The following is a 17,500-nucleotide window of genomic DNA, read 5'->3' on the forward strand; positions in this document are numbered from 1 at the left end:
GACTGACTGACTGACTGACTGACAGACAGACAGACAGACATACAAGTTGACAGACAGACAGGCAGACAAGTTGACAGACATCTCCATGACAGTTATCTTTCACAACACCTCTTGGACTAACTGACTGACTGACTGACTGACTGACAGACAGACAGACAGACCCACAGAACGACCCACAGATAGATCGACTAGCCCTAGTGTTTGTCATTAAACCATCTTCATGAGGCCACCCGTCTACTCGGCTCTGGAATGCAGACTGCTGGTTGGCACAGCGATATCAAAGCCCGTCCCTGCTGAGGTGGGTGTCATGTCCCGTAGAGAGACGCCCTTTAGGCTGTCTGGCTCTGGCAGAGTCAGGCCATGACATCATCTAACGGGGACGTGTTGTCTGTGTGGTGTGTGGCTGAGATGACAGCTAGGGGCTGTTGCTGGTCAGGGTGATTCACACCTGGCCAGCAACCAACGTTGCCCAATAGGCACAGATCCAGGATCAGCTTATTGTCACCAAATACTGATTTGAACTGTTTATGGGAGAGACCGTGTGCATGGGGCAACTACAGACAGACCCTTTCTCATTATTCTTTCACTTTTCATCTATTTCTGTCCTCCTCTCTCTCTGTGTGGGTTTCTCTCTCTCTCTCTCTCTCTCTCTCTCGCTCTCTCTCTCTCTCTCTCTCTCTCTCTCTCTGTAGGTTTCCCTCCCTCTCTGTGGCTGTTTTAGATGTGTGACTGACTCTGCGGTTTTAGTATTGTTTGTTTATGAATTTAACTAGCCTCCGGGACCTGCTGTTTTCATCCCATCATGCCCCTCTCTCTAGCAGCATGCCTTCCTTCCTGGTTTTACAGGCCCCGGTTTGTTCCTGGTTGCCCCCGCTAACCCCGTGTTGTCCCGTTTCCTCTCCCCCTCATCAGTAGTGCTGTGTGTGTGTGAGAGAGTATGTGTGAAGAGAGAGGGGCTTTCGTGTGTGTTTCTCTATGCGTGTAGTGAGCTGTGGGGTTGTGGGTTGGGAATTTATGAGAGTAACGTGTATCCCATACGGTCAGACCCAGAGCACACCGCAAGGAAGACTTCTACACCACATTCCTCTCACACACTCAGAGGAATAGGAACTTTTATGAGGAACATGTTTGGGTGGTGTGTGTGAGAGTGTATGTTCTCACACTCTAATGTGTGTCTTTCTTTCTTAGTGTCTGTATCTATATATATTTTTTAGCCAGTGTTCTTTGTTCCACTTGATCATCTGAGGGGATATTAGGTTAACTACTTACCAGATCCACAACACTGTTGTTCTTGTCTTCATCCAGTCACAACATGGAGGTTCTGCCATGGTGCTGCTAGCTAGCTTAGCACAATCAGTAGCCACCCAGCAGGGGATTTGTCTTTAAGTGGGCTGTAGTATTTTCCCACACTTTTTATCAGGACAACAGTGAACCCAGAGGGACAGAGACACGGAAGGACGGACAGACAGACAGTGTCCCTGGTCCAAACCCTTAGACACAGACACTGTGACCCAATGACACTTCCAAACCCAACCCAGCCGTCCTGTGGTTAGCCTGCTAGGCTAGCTGCGATGCTAGCTTGTCTAGGAGTTACTGATTGATTTGTTTGTTTATTGGTCCTGGGCTATGTGTGGCAGGGACCTTGTAGGTTGTACTAGTTAGCTTAGCGATATACAGCTAGTTTGTGTTTCCTGGGTATTAACATATAGACCTGAGTGACCAGACTCTGAGGCAAATCATTGGGGGACATTGGTTGTGCATTAATCTCAGTTAACTCAGAAGTAAAATCTTGTATAATTTGGTCAGCTGTGTGATTAACATTTGGTCTACAGTACACATCGAATCTGACCACGGGAGACAGTTGTGCATAAATGAAAAAACTACAACAGGTGTATTTTTGCTGGCACTTAACTGCGTCATTATAGAAGGACAACATTCTATACTCAACATTCTGGGATCATTATTACTATGTGTTTGAAGGGAACTCTATGTAAACAGTAAAGTGATTGTTCCCTGAAGTAGCTGATGTGAGTAGCACATTTGATAGGGTAATAACAGTAGCTGTGAAACATTGTCTTTTTCAAATAAACCATTTGGCCACAGGTGTTATGAGCCGGGCTGTTTTAATGGCACGTTAATGGCTTCCCAATCGGTCATGTGTGAATGAGACACACTGTGGCATCGTACTTACACACGCTTTCACAGCGGAACATGGCACCATGGGAGGAAAAGAGGAGAAGGCAGGTGCTGTTTGTGTGTCGGGGGAGAGAGTGTGTGTCGGGGGGAGGCGGGGGGGGGGGGGGGGGGGGGGGGGGGGGATTAAGTGTGTATAGAGTGCATTCGGAAAGTATTAAAACCACTTGACTTTTTCAACATTTTGTTACATTACAGCCTTATTCTAAAATTGATTAAATTGTGTTTTTTCCTCATCAATCTACACACAATACCCCATAATGACAAAGCAAAAACCGGTTTTTAGAAATATTTACATAAGCATTCAGACCCATTTATTTAGTACTTTGTTGAAGCACCTTGGGCTGCGATTGCAGCTTCTTCTTAGGTCGGAAACTACAAGCTTAGCACACCTGTATTTGGGGAGTTTCTCCCATTACTCTCTGCAGATCCTCTCAAGCTCTGTCAGGTTGGATGGGGAGCGTCGCTGCAGAGATGATCAGGTCTCTTCAGAGATGTTCGATTGGGCTCAAGTCTGGGTTCTGGCTGGGCCACTCAAGGGCATTCAGAGACTTGTCCCAAAGCCACTCCTGCGTTGTCTTGGCTGTGTGCTTAGGGTCGTTGTCCTGTTAGAATGTGAACCTTTGCCCCAGTCTGAGATCCTGAGCGCTCTTGAGCAGGTTCATCAAGAATCTCTCTGTACTTTGCTCTGTTCATCTTTGCCTTGATCCTAACTAGTCTCCCAGTCCCTGCCACTGAAAAACATCTCCACAGTATGATGCTGCCACCACCATGCTTCACCGTAGGGATGGTGCCGGGTTTCCTCCAGACATGATGCTGCCACTACCATGCTTCACCGTAGGGTTTCCTCCAGAAATGATGCTGCCACCACCATGCATCACTGTAGGGATGGTGCCGGGTTTCCTCCAGATGTGATGCCACCACCACCATGCATCACTGTAGGGATGGTGCCGGGTTTCCTCCAGATGTGATGCCACCACCACCATACTTCACCGTAGGGATGGTGCTGGGTTTCCTCCAGACATGATGCTGCCACTACCGTGCTTCACCGTAGGGATGGTGCCGGATTTCCTCCAGACATGATGCTGCCACCACCATACTTCACCGTAGGGATGGTGCCGGGTTTCCTCCAGACATGATGCTGCCACCACCATACTTCACCGTAGGGATGGTGCCGGGTTTCCTCCAGACATGATGCTGCCACTACCATGCTTCACCGTAGGGGTTTCCTCCAGAAATGATGCTGCCACCACCATACTTCACCGTAGAGATGGTGCCGGGTTTCCTCCAGACATGATGCCGCCACTACCATACTTCACCGTAGGGATGGTGCCGGGTTTCCTCCAGACATGATGCCGCCACCACCATACTTCACTGTAGGGATGGTGCAGGGTTTCCTCCAGACATGATGCCACCACCACCATGCATCACTGTAGGGATGGTGCCGGGTTTCCTCCAGACGTGATGCCACCACCACCATGCATCACTGTAGGGATGGTGCCGGGTTTCCTCCAGACATTATGCTGCCACCACCATACTTCACCGTAGGGATGGTGCCGGGTTTCCTCCAGACATTATGCTGCCACCACCATACTTCACCGTAGGGATGGTCCCGGGTTTCCTCCAGACATGATGCTGCCACTACCGTGCTTCACTGTAGGGATGGTGCTGGATTTCCTCCAGACATGATGCTGCCACCACCATACTTCACCGTAGGGATGGTGCCGGGTTTCCTCCAGACATGATGCCACCACCACCATGCATCACTGTAGGGATGGTGCCGGGTTTCCTCCAGACATGATGCCACCACCACCATGCATCACTGTAGGTTTGGAACCGGGTTTCCTCCAGACGTGATGCCACCACCACCATGCATCACTGTAGGGATGGTGCCGGGTTTCCTCCAGACGTGATGCCACCACCACCATGCATCACTGTAGGGATGGTGCCGGGTTTCCTCCAGACGTGATGCCACCACCACCATGCATCACTGTAGGGATGGTGCCGGGTTTCCTCCAGACGTGATGCCACCACCACCATGCATCACTGTAGGGATGGTGCCGGGTTTCCTCCAGATGTGATGCCACCACCACCATGCATCACTGTAGGGATGCTGCCGGGTTTCCTCCAGATGTGATGCCACCACCACCATACTTCACCGTAGGGATGGTGCTGGGTTTCCTCCAGACATGATGCTGCCACTACCGTGCTTCACCGTAGGGATGGTGCCGGATTTCCTCCAGACATGATGCTGCCACCACCATACTTCACCGTAGGGATGGTGCCGGGTTTCCTCCAGACATGATGCTGCCACTACCACACTTCACCGTAGGGATGGTGCCGGGTTTCCTCCAGACATGATGCCACCACCACCATGCATCACTGTAGGGATGGTGCCGGGTTTCCTCCAGACATGATGCCACCACCACCATGCATCACTGTAGGTTTGGAACCGGGTTTCCTCCAGACATGATGCCACCACCACCATGCATCACTGTAGGGATGGTGCCGGGTTTCCTCCAGACGTGATGCCACCACCACCATGCATCACTGTAGGGATGGTGCTGGGTTTCCTCCAGACGTGATGCCACCACCACCATGCATCACTGTAGGGATGGTGCCGGGTTTCCTCCAGATGTGATGCCACCACCACCATACTTCACCGTAGGGATGGTGCCGGGTTTCTTCCAGACATGATGCTGCCACTACCGTGCTTCACTGTAGGGATGGTGCCGGGTTTCCTCCAGACATTATGCTGCCACCACCATACTTCACCATAGGGATCGTGCCGGGTTTCCTCCAGACATGATGCTGCCACCACCATACTTCACCATAGGGATGGTGCCAGGTTTCCTCCAGACGTGATGCTGCCACTACCATGCTTCACCGTAGGGGTTTCCTCCAGAAATGATGCTGCCACCACCATACTTCACCGTAGGGATGGTGCCGGGTTTCCTCCAGACATGATGCTGCCACTACCATACTTCACCGTAGGGATGGTGCCGGGTTTCCTCCAGACATGATGCCGGCACCACCATACTTCACCGTAGGGATGGTGCCGGGTTTCCTCCAGATGTGATGCCACCACCACCATGCATCACTGTAGGGATGGTGCCGGGTTTCCTCCAGATGTGATGCCACCACCACCACGCATCACTGTAGGGATGGTGCCGGGTTTCTTCCAGATGTGATGCCACCACCACCACGCATCACTGTAGGGATGGTGCCGGGTTTCTTCCAGATGTGATGCCACCACCACCACGCATCACTGTAGGGATGGTGCCGGGTTTCTTCCAGATGTGTTGCCACCACCACCATGCATCACTGTAGGGATGGTGCCGGGTTTCCTCCAGACGTGACGCTTGGCATTCAGGCCAAAGAGTTCAATATTGGTTTCAATAAGACCAGAGAATCTTGTTTCTCATGGTCTGAGAGTTTTTAGGTGCCTTTTGGAAAATTCCAAGCGGGCTGTCATGTGCTTTTTACTGAGGAGTGGCTTCCATCTGGCCACTCTACCATAAAGTTACGATTGGTGGAGTGCTGCAGATATGATTTTTCTGGAAGGTTCTCCCATCTCCACAGAGAAACTCTGGAGCTCTGTCAGAGTGACCATCGGGTTCTTGGTCATCTCCCCGACTAAGGCGCTTCTCTCCCGATTGCTCAGCCTTGGTGTGTCCAAACTTCTTCCATTTAAGAATGATGGAGGCCACTGTGTTCTTGGGGACCTTCAATGTTGCAGACATTTTTTGTTACCCTTCCCTAGATCTGTGCCTCGGCACAATATGTCTCTGAGCTCTACGGACAATTCCTTTGACCTCATGGCTTGGATTTTGACATGCACTGTCAACTGTGGGACCTTATATAGACAGATGTGTGCCTTTCCAAATCATATCCAATCAATTGAATTTCCCACAGGTGGACTCCAATCAAGTTGTAGAAACATCTCAAGGATGATCAATGGAAACAGGATGCACCTGAGCTCAATTTCGAGTCTCATAGCAAAGGGTCTGAACACTTATGTAAATAAGGTATCTGTTTGGCAAAAATGTCTAAAAAACGGTTTTCACTTTGTCATTATGGGGTTTTGTGTGTAGATTGATGAGGGGAAAAAATATTAAATAATTTTAGAGTAAGGCTGTAATGTAGCAAAATGTGGAAAAAGTCAAGGGGTCTGAATACTTTCCGAAGGCACTGTATGTGTATGCGTGCATGCCCGTGTCTTACGAGCCTCGCACTCCACAAGGCCTCTGAGGAACCATTGGCTAAGTCAATTGAATGACACATGAATGGAAGGCTAATGATGTCCATCTCTCAGGTTAGCCCCAAACTATGTCTATATATGTAAATGAACCTGTCAACTCTGTCCGGTCAACTCTGTCCTGTCAACTCTGTCCTGTCAACTCTGTCCGGTCAACTCTGTCCTGTCAACTCTGTCCTGTCAACTCTGTCCTGTCAACTCTGTCCGGTCAACTCTGTCCGGTCAACTCTGTCCGGTCAACTCTGTCCTGTCAACTCTGTCCTGTCTACTCTGTCCTGTCTACTCTGTCCTGTCAACTCTGTCCTGGCAACTCTGTCCTGGCAACTCTGTCCTGTCAACTCTGTCCTGTCAACTCTGTTCTGTCAACTCTGTCCGGTCAACTCTGTCCGGTCAACTCTGTCCTGTCAACTCCGTCCTGTCAACTCCGTCCTGTCAACTCTGTCCTGTCAACTCTGTCCTATTTGTGACCCACTCAGAAGAAATGTCTGTCTCGTTACTGATAGTAACTAGGCCTAAATTCAGCTAATGGACAAACAGTGTACCTCACCTCAGTGTAGTCTTAGGGGAATGGCATCTACTTTAGCTGACTACCCTAACTAGCTATTCCTGCCGGGCAGATTCATGTTGAAAGAGATTTATGGCTTGGTCTTTGTTTCAAAGCCACAGCTATCGCCTGGCTAGCCACAGCTAAGGACTTACTATACTAAAAATGGACCCTGTTTTTTTAAAGGCCTGTGAATCTATACTTAAACCCACCCCAGCAATGCTCACACCCAGCTGAGCAGGAATATGTTGATTCTATACACGACATACATCCATCATCAACGTACCCCAATGATGGCGGTGAACTCTCCCATACATCAAAACTCCAAAACTCACACATCTTTACATATTCTTTGTTTTTAATAATAAAGAAAGCCCAGCTCACCAAAATTCTGCTGTTGCTTTCAACTGAGACACATAGGGATGTGTGTGTGTGTGAATAACACACAAAGCTGCTATGTATAAAGATCCTCTTTGAGACCATGGGCATTGTGTGTGTGCCAGGGATCGAGGTTTATATCAGTCGTGTTTGTGTGTGTGTGTTTCTGGGTGCCTGTACTAACGCACGCCACACGGGTGAGGTAAATGTGAAGGTCGTGCCCCCGTGACGCTCGTCTGCAGAGTTCCAGTCATTCCCCTCACACTTTGAAACACTTCCTTTCTGAGTGAAGAGAATGTGTCGAAACCCTTCGGCCCCTCTCTCTTCTTGGTGAAGACGGAACAAAAATCTAAATAAGTCATTTGTGAGACAAGAAAGTCTCGTTGTTCAAATACACTACAGAGACGTTTGAAGGTGCTGATGGGTAGAGACGACAGGTTCCCATACATTTCCCTCACGGACCATAATTAAAAGCATTAGTGTATTTGAGGATTTACAAACAGGCTATTTTGGTACCAGAAAATATGTCATGTGATTATGTACCACCAGTGAGTCACGGACCACAGTTTGGGAACCTCTCCCTCTTTCTCAGTTATCCTCCCATGTATTTCCTTTCTTTCACTGATTTTCCCTCTCTTTCCTCGCTTCCCTAGACTTTGTGAGTTTTTAAATGTCACCATGTCCAGTCATAGTTAATTTTTTCCAGAGATCTGCCCCTCCTAACAGAACAGAGATCTGCCCCTCCTAACAGAATAGAGATCTGCCTCTCCTAACAGAACAGAGATCTGCCTCTCCTAACAGAACAGAGATCTGCCCCTCCTAACAGAATAGAGATCTGCCTCTCCTAACAGAACAGAGATCTGCCTCTCCTAACAGAATAGAGATCTGCCTCTCCTAACAGAACAGAGATCTGCCCCTCCTAACAGAACAGAGATCTGCCTCTCCTAACAGAACAGAGATATGTCTCTCCTAACAGAACATAGATATGTCTCTCCTAACAGAACAGAGATCTGTCTCACCTAACAGAACAGAGATCTGCCCCTCCTAACAGAACAGAGATCTGCCTCTCCTAACAGAACAGAGATATGTCTCTCCTAACAGAACAGGGATCGGCCCATCCTAACAGAAAAGAGATCTGTCCCTCCTAGCAGAACATAGATCTGCCTCTCCTAACAGAACAAAGATGTGTCCCTCCTGACAGAACAGAGATCTGTTCCTCCTAACAGAACAGAGATATGTCTCTCCTAACAGAACAGAGATATGTCTCTGCTAACAGAACAGAGATCTGTCCCTCCTAACAGAACAGAGATCTGTTCCTCCTAACAGAACAGAGATACAGTATGTCTCTCCTAACAGAATAGAGATATGTTCCTCCTAACAGAACAGAGATCTGCCTCTCCTACCAGAACAGAGATCTGCCTCTCCTAACAGAACAGAGATCTGCCTCTCCTAACAGAACAGAGATATGTTCCTCCTAACAAAACAGAGATATGTTCCTCCTAACAGAACAGAGATCTGTCCTTCCTAACAGAACAGAGATTTGTCCCTTCTAACAGAACAGAGATCTGTCCCTCCTAACAGAACAGAGATCTGTCCCTCCTAACAGAACAGAGATCTGTCCCTCCTAACAGAACAGAGATTTGTCCCTTCTAACAGAACAGAGATCGGTTCCTCCTAACAGAACAGAGATCTGACTCTCCTAACAGAACAGAGATCTGTCCTTCCTAACAGAACAGAGATTTGTCCCTTCTAACAGAACAGAGATCTGTCTCTCCTAACAGAACAGAGATCTGTTCCTCCTAACAGAACAGAGATCTGCCTCTCCTAACAGAACAGAGATATGTCCCTCCTAACAGAACAGAGATCTGCCTCTCTACCAGAACAGAGATCTGCCTCTCCTAACATAACAGAGATCTGTTCCTCCTAACATAACAGAGATACAGTATGTCTCTCCTAATAGAACAGAGATCTTCCTCTCCTAACAGAACAGAGATCTGTCTCGCCTAACAGAACAGAGATCTGCCTCTCCTAACAGAACAGAGATCTGTCCCTCCTAACAGAACAGAGATCTGCCTCTCCTAACAGAACAGAGATCTGTCCCTCCTAACAGAACAGAGATTTGTCCCTCCTAACAGAACAGACACCAACAGCTGGAAACGTGTCACCCTGTTTGGGTTTTCTCCATGGAATGATCCTAGTCTCTGAGAACAAGGGTCTCCCCTCTTCTATTGGAGGCAAACCCTCAGTGTGTGTGTGTGTGTGTGTGTGTGTGTGTGTGTGTGTGTGTGTGTGTGTGTGTGTGTGTGTGTGTGTGTGTGTGTGTGTGTGTGTGTGTGTGTGTGTGTGAGACATAGAGACAGATAGATTACTAGAGAGAGAGAGGCCAGGGAAACCCCAGTTTGAGTGTGAGTGATGTCACTGTGTAGGAGTGGGTCCAGGTCAGGGCTCAGGGTGGTTAGCTGCGTGGGTGTTGTAGTTTTAGGAAACTCCCAATGCCAGGAAGGAACTGACAGATTCCACTGGACCAGCTCACAGCTCACAACTCATAGTTCAACTCCCCAGGGAATGGACTAGCTCCACCCCACCTCGCCCAATCCCAACATCAATAGGTGAAGGGTGGCCCATCTCTGTCTCCTCCCAACCAATGAGAGAGGGAGGGGAAGGCTATGCCAACTCAGTATCATTTGAATCATAGCCTAGTGAAGGATTTCTCCCCTTCATCTCAACCAAACCAAGTGTGATGGCAAAGGGCTACTCTATTTAATCAAACTAAAGGAGAGAAAACACAGAAAGGAAGGAGGAAGAGAAGAACTCTATCTCCAGGTAAGAAAAGCTTTCATGGGAGTTGATTCAGGACTTGGACTTGGCTTGAAGTAGGTTATCAGTCAAACTGTTCTGGACTGGGAAGTATTTTGCGGGCAATATCAGGAGCACTAGAAGTTCCCTACAAAAATAAGGAACAGTGTGTTCTGGTGGGTAAGCAAGGGTAGCTTTCTCCCTCTTCTCTTTCTCTCTCCTCTCTCTCTCTCATTCTGCTACTGTAGCGTTGTTGACATGGCCTCGTAAACAGCTGTGGTCAGAGAACCTCTCCATGTGTCACTGTGGAACCCCCCCACCCAACTAACACCCTGCTGTGCTGATGTTCAGAAGCTGCTCCCGATGACCAGATATCACATGTTCCTCTAAGCAGCTGTTGAAAGAGAAGGGGGGTCTTTTTGAGATGTAGAGGTGTGTGTGCGTGTGCGTGTGCGTGTGCGTGTGTGTGTGTGTGTGTGTGTGTGTGTGTGTGTGTGTGTGTGTGTGTGTGTGTGTGTGTGTGTGTGTGTGTGTGTGTGTGTGTGTGTGTGTGTGTGTATGAGTGTGTTCATGGTCAATATGGTCCTGAAAATATTCTGGAGAAGTTTATAGGAGAACAAAGATGATGCAGGGTATTGTAATCAATATAAACCTGAGTTTCCGGTCTCAAATTGGGCCTCATATTGTTTGAAACATGCCTCTTGATCTTATGCCATCCTTCATCATCAGACATGGTCAAGTTTAGAGCTGTTGTGAGACCAGATGTTGAGGAATTGGTTGGTGGAGTGATTGGTCCAGGAAATGGGTGATGGAGGTTGCCAGGGACTCCTGCCAAACTTGAGAGGTGGCTATTAGCGGAAATGCTGGCCTTAAATCAAGAGTGATGAAACCAACCCATCTGCATGGGAGAACATCTGAGGATTTACCACAGCATGCTGACATCGATGCATAAAAACAGTTACTCAGTGACAAAATCACCTCAGCAAATGAAACGTGCTGTGTTCATATAGATAGACACAGGACATGTCAAATGGCATACAGTGTATATATAACAGGAATTCTGGTGTTCTCACATACTGTAGATTCTGATATTGAAGAATCTGGGAATTCTGATGTGATAATTATGTCGTTGCCATAGCGAGTTCGTGCACTGTGTCTAGGAGAAGTTCCACAGACGGTGGTGTGGGGGTCCTTGTCACGCCATGTAGGGTTGTGTTGCCTGACGCATCATGACAGGTCCTGGACTGGGATGCTTGGACCCCTAATGTACTTATACTAGACCAGAGCCACAGCCAGGGCTGTTATGGTGGGCTGGAGGCTCCATGTGTTTAGGGCTGAAAGGCCTGGATGTGTATGTATATTTTTTATTTATTTTTATTTCACCTTTATTTAACCAGGTAGGATAGTTGAGAACAAGTTCTCATTTACAATTACATTGTGTGCAAAAGGCATGAGGAGGTAGGCGAATAATTACAATTTAGCAGATTAACACTGGAGTGATACATGATCAGATGGTCATGTGCAGGTAGAGATATTGGTGTGCAAAAGAGCAGAAAAGTAAATAAATAAAAACATTATGGGGATGAGGTAGATAAAATTGGTGGGCTATTTACCGATGGACTATGTACAGCTGCAGCGATCGGTTAGCTGCTCAGATAGCAGATGTTTGTGAGGGAGATAAAAGTCTCCAACTTCAGCGATTTTTGCAATTCGTTCCAGTCACAGGCAGCAGAGAACTGGAAGGAAAGGCGGCCAAATGAGGTGTTGGCTTTAGGGCTGATCAGTGAGATACACCTGCTGGAGCGCGTGCTACGGGTGGGTGTTGCCATCGTGACCAGTGAACTGAGATAAGGCGGAGCTTTACCTAGCATGGACTTGTAGATGACCTGGAGCCAGTGGGTCTGGCGACGAATATGTAGCGAGGGCCAGCCGACTAGAGCATACAGGTCGCAGTGGTGGGTGGTATAAGGTGCTTTAGTAACAAAACGGATGACACTGTGATAAACTGCATCCAGTTTGCTGAGTAGAGTATTGGAAGCTATTTTGTAGATGACATCGCCGAAGTCGAGGATCGGTAGGATAGTCAGTTTTACTAGGGTAAGTTTGGCGGTGTGAGTGAAGGAGGCTTTGTTGCGGAATAGAAAGCCGACTCTAGATTTGATTTTAGATTGGAGATGTTTGATATGAGTATGGAAGGAGAGTTTACAGTCTAGCCAGACACCTAGGTACTTATAGATGTCCACATTTTCTAGGTTGGAACCATCCAGGGTGGTGATGCTAGTCGGGCGTGCGGGTGCAGGCAGCGAACGGTTGAAAAGCATGCATTTGGTTTTACTAGCGTTTAAGAGCAGTTGGAGGCCACGGAAAGAGGGTTGTATGGCATTGAAGCTCGTTTGGAGGTTAGCACAGTGTCCAAGGAAGGGCCAGAAGTATACAGAATGGTGTCGTCTGCGTAGAGGTGGATCAGGGAATCGCCCGCAGCAAGAGCAACATTATTGATATATACAGAGAAAAGAGTCGGCCCGAGAATTGAAACCTGTGGCACCCCCATAGAGACTGCCAGAGGACCAGACAACATGCCCTTCGATTTGACACACTGAACTCTGTCTGCAAAGTCTGTCTGCAAAGTAGTTGGTGAACCAGGCAAGGCAGTCATTAGAAAAACCGAGGCTACTGAGTCTGCCGATAAGAATATGTTGATTGACAGACTCGAAAGCCTTGGCCAGGTCGATGAAGACGGCTGCACAGTACTGTCTTTTATCGATGGAGGTTATGATATCGTTTAGTACCTTGAGCTAAACGATACATATATGATACATATACGATACACATATGCACTCAACACTACTGTATTAGATAAAAAATATGCTATGTTGACTTAAGCTTCCATTAAGTTGTTTCTCCTTGGAGGATGGAGTGAATTCTCTTTTCCATGGGGGACTAGCTGTCGTGGTCCAGTCTCAGGAAACAGTTAGGAGTCAGGCACAAGTCCCTGTGGTGTGAAAGTCACTGTGATGTTGGGTCATTTGTGAGAAGTTTTCAAAATCAGAAATGTGTTCGTTTCGCCTCTTTGTTTGTGCACCTTTTAATAGCATGTATTCTTCTTCTCTCTTTCAGACGTTGTTCACACCCAAGGCCCCCTCGACGGCAGCCTGTATGCCCGAGTCCACAAGAAAGAGTCCCTCGATGGAGTGGTCACAATCAACGGCCTTCCCGTCCTCGACCACCCCCTAACCAACGCAGACCACACCCCCCAACACCCTGACCACACCCTCACAAGTTCTGACCGCACCCTCCCGGTAGTGGGCCACGCCTCCCTGCCCGCAGTCGACCACGCCCTTTCAGTCAGCAGCGACTCTGGAAACTCGACAGCATCCGTCAAAACCGATCGCACCGATGACCACAGTCTGTTGCTGCATGGAGCGGTGAACACCAACCAGAACCACAACACGCCCAGTCATCCCCCTCTCAGTCCCCAGGAGAAGAGAGAGTTGGACCAGCTTCTGAGTGGCCTTGAGGCCCCCATGCTCCACCGCCAGGCCTACCTGGCTACCTCCACCAGCCCCGGGGGGGGAGTACGCCACCTTGTCCCAGCCCAGGTGCACGTCAGCGGGCATACCCGGCTCATTGCAGCCCCCTCCGCCGAAGAGCGCGAGACGGACATATTGGACGAGGAGCTGCACATCAGTCAGGAGGGTAACAGCGTGGACAGTCTTGGAACACTCTCGTCATTGGAGGGCCAGGCCACGCCCGCAGAGCTGTACTACCAATCACAGATACCCATCAACAGGCAGAACAACGGGCCATACCTAGAGAAGCTACGGGAGATGCCGGTGCACCGGGTACGGACTTCTACGTCGGCACAGGAGCGGATCATGGACTCCAGTTCGCCCCAGGAGGAGGAGTACTCTCCTAACAGTTACCAGAACGGGAGTGTGCAGCGTTCCCAGTCCTTCGGGACCCCGGAGCCTGGAGGCCCCAAGCTGCCCAGGGCCCCTGAGAGAAGCACCAGTAGCAGGGAGGCAGTCCAGAGGGGGCTGAACGCATGGCACCAGTACAGTCTGCCAGACGACCCCTTCGGTCCTCCCTTACAGAGCACCCACAGTCTGCCCCACTTCCCCCCCACCGCCTCTCAGCACGACATAGAGCAGTCTATCGAAGCCCTCGACATGCTGATGCTGGATCTGGACCCACACACAGGACAGGTTCCCAAGTCCTACAGCGCCCCCTCTGGTGAGAACAGTGTAGGAGGGCCAGCCCAGATCCCCTTCTCCCAATCTCTGGCCAGGCCGTCCTACCAGGCAGACTCAGCCATCCATGGCTATAACATTAACTACAATGCCTTCGGACAGCCTCTGAGGTCGACGGCTGGCCGGGTTTCAACGTCGCCCATCCAGAGTCCTGTGGCTGAGTCTCCCCTGTCGTATGCCCCCCCGAGGTCCGCCTCGTACCAGCCCCATACAAACACCACTCCCATACACCCCCCCGAGCCCTACCACATGCACCCAGCCCAGGGGCCTGGTTCCCCCCTCTACCCCTCTGACTCCTCCCCCATCTTCGGACAGCTCCAGATGAAGCCCCTGAACTCGTACCCAGGTGGGACGGTGGTGTCCCACTCCCCAGACCGCAACGGAGGGTCTCCCTATCATGGCTACAGCACCTCCTCCTCCCCCCTCCACAACTCTTCCCCCCTTCTCAAGGAGCCAGAACCTGAGGAGGAGAACCTCAACCTGGAGGGCCTGGTGGCTCAACGCATCGCTGGTAAGTCACTACCGGATTGAGGATTAGATTGAATATCCCTGTTTAGTTTCATCATTTTCATATTTCATGTTTCATTATGTCATTTTCAAAAGCAGAGGTATTCGCTGTCACAATACATAAAGCAAAAAGACATTATAATGATGTGCTTATGACAAGTATTATAATGCATTAGGAAAGTTGTACAACTGAAAGGTTTCTTCCACATCTAACCCAACCCCTCTGAATCAGAGAGGTGGGGGGGCTGTCTTAATCCACATCCACGTCTTCAGCGCCCGGGGAACAGTGGGTTAACTGCCTTGTTCAGGGGCAGAACAACAGATTTTTACCTTGTCAGCTCAGGGATTCGATTCAGCAACCTTCCGGTTACTGGCCCACCGCTCTAACCACTAGGCTACCTACCACTATTGCATCCTAATTATAACTGTTACCAAACATTCGTTAGCAGGGACAGTTGCAAAGGACCGTGTTTTGACTGTCATCTTTACAGGCACCGCTGCAGAGTCACAATGAACGCTTTGTTCCGGAACATGCTGTGAACTGTAAGAAGCACAGTCATAGTCAAATGCAGTATATCAACGGCATTCTATCACCACTGGCTTATTCAGTGATGTGCACTGTTTACATGTACTCTAATATATCTAATTCTATATTGGAAATAGAAGCTACTGTTTACATGTACTCTAATATATCTAATTCTATATTGGAAATAGAAGCTACTGTTTCATGTCCCCAGCTTTGTCTGACCTTGGTAATAGGTGGAATCATCATGGCATTGAGCTAGCTAGATAGTAACTCTTAGTTGTGCAGGACAGATATGGTCTGAAAACCTACGGTGAGCTCAGAGCTGTGTCCTACAGCGAGGGGAGAGTTGGACACCATGGAGATGAGATTTAAGGTGGTAAGAATAGACATGCTGGTTGAGTTCTCAGCTACCATGCATTTTCCACATTCATGTCCCGCCACGTATGGAAGCGTATGGTATGGTTCTCACAGATGCCACCAAGTGGGCTTATTTGGTAGTTGCCTTTGTCTTTCTACCGCAGATGTTGACTTGGTGTTTGGTATTTTATTAGGATCCCCATTAGCTGTTGTGAAAGCAGCAGCTAGTCGTCCCGCGGTCCACACAGAACAGGAAACATGTCCTAACACTAATGTATGGTGAAGCAGTGTTTCCCTAATCTGTTTCTGGGGGATTCCAGAAAATGCACATTTTGGTTCTATCCCTGCTCTAATTTCTGTCATCTCTCATTTTAACTTCCATCTTTCTTCTGTTTCTTAATGACTTCACAGAATAAAATGTTCATTTTCCTTTATTCATTTTTTCTCTCTGTCTTTTTCTGTTTCTGTCTCTTGTTCTGTCCATCCATTCCTCTGCTCTGTTGGACCACCCTTCACACCATTGCATCTGCCCCTGCACCTCCTTCCTCCTCCTTCTCTTCCTCCTCCACCTCCTCCTCTGCCTCCTATCCACCACCCCCACTGTGAGCAGAGTACAACGCTCGTATTCAGGGCATCAACGAAAGCATTTCCACTACGCCACAATCTGACCTCCAACGCTCTTATTCTTTCTCTGGTTTGTCCTCTCTCTCTCTCTCTCTCTCTCTCTCTCTCTCTCTCTCTCTCTCTCTCTCTCTTGCTCTCTCTCTCTCTCTCTCTCTCTCTCTCACTTGCTCCCTCTCTCTCTCTCTCTCTCTCTCTCTCTCTCACTTGCTCCCTCTCTCTCTCTCTCTCTCTCTCTCACTTGCTCTCTCTCTCTCTGACTCACTTGCTCCCTCTCTCTCTCTCACTTGCTCCCTCTCTCTCTCTCTCTCTCTCTCTCTGTCTCACTTGCTCCCCCCTCTCTCTCTCTCTCTCTCTCTCACTTGCTCTCTCTCTCTCTCTCTCTTGCTCTCTCTCTCTCTCTCTCTCTCACTTGCTCCCTCTCTCTCTCTCTCTCTCTCTCTCACTTGCTCCCTCTCTCTCTCTCTCTCTCTCTGACTCACTTGCTCCCTAAATGATAGCAAAATGGTAGTAAATAATAATACAAAATTAAATACAAAAATAAATACAATAAAATGGTAACAGTCAATAGTAGAAATGTAATAAATATAAAATCAAATTATGGAAAATGAAACTATAACTAAATAACGGTCATCTTCTTCTTTATATCAGTACTACAACTACTACTACCATCACTAAACTGTTATCACTACCATTACCACCCATATTTGGGATGATAAACATTAATAATTATATTAATAATAGTAATAATAATAATAAGTAAGTTACTGTTTACTATGCAGATGTTATTATTCAGTGTCCCTCAGGCTATGGCAGGAAAATACATATTTGGCTGCAAGAGGAGCCATTGCTCCTTCGCCCATGAGTATTCTTAGTTTTTCTCTCTCTCTCTCTCTCTCTCTCTCTCTCTCTGTCTCACTTGCTCCCCCCTCTCTCTCTCTCTCTCACCTGCTCTCTCTCTCTCCCTCTCTCTCTCTCTCTCACCTGCTCTCGCCCCCTCTCTCTCTCTCTCTCTCTCTCACTTGCTCTCTCTCTCTCTCTCACTTGCTCCCTCTCTCTCTCTCTCTCTC

General features: G+C 48.5%; 1 protein-coding gene across 9 annotated transcripts in view; it reads left to right on the forward strand.

The window, feature by feature from the left end:
* LOC110495438 (tensin) overlaps positions 1-17,500 on the forward strand; it is a 225,381-nt gene that overhangs the window by 195,649 nt on the left and 12,232 nt on the right. For 8 of the 9 annotated variants that reach the window (XM_036951922.1, XM_036951925.1, XM_036951926.1 and 5 more), the window contains 2 exons: positions 13,287-14,930; positions 16,420-16,503. In XM_036951922.1, coding sequence (XP_036807817.1) covers positions 13,287-14,930; positions 16,420-16,503 — 1,728 coding nt within the window. The remainder of the gene's footprint in view (positions 1-13,286; positions 14,931-16,419; positions 16,504-17,500) is intronic. The other variant, XM_036951928.1, reaches the window with a different exon arrangement.

The sequence above is a fragment of the Oncorhynchus mykiss genome, chromosome 18 (assembly GCF_013265735.2).
Source record: "Oncorhynchus mykiss isolate Arlee chromosome 18, USDA_OmykA_1.1, whole genome shotgun sequence".
NCBI lineage: Eukaryota > Metazoa > Chordata > Actinopteri > Salmoniformes > Salmonidae > Oncorhynchus > Oncorhynchus mykiss.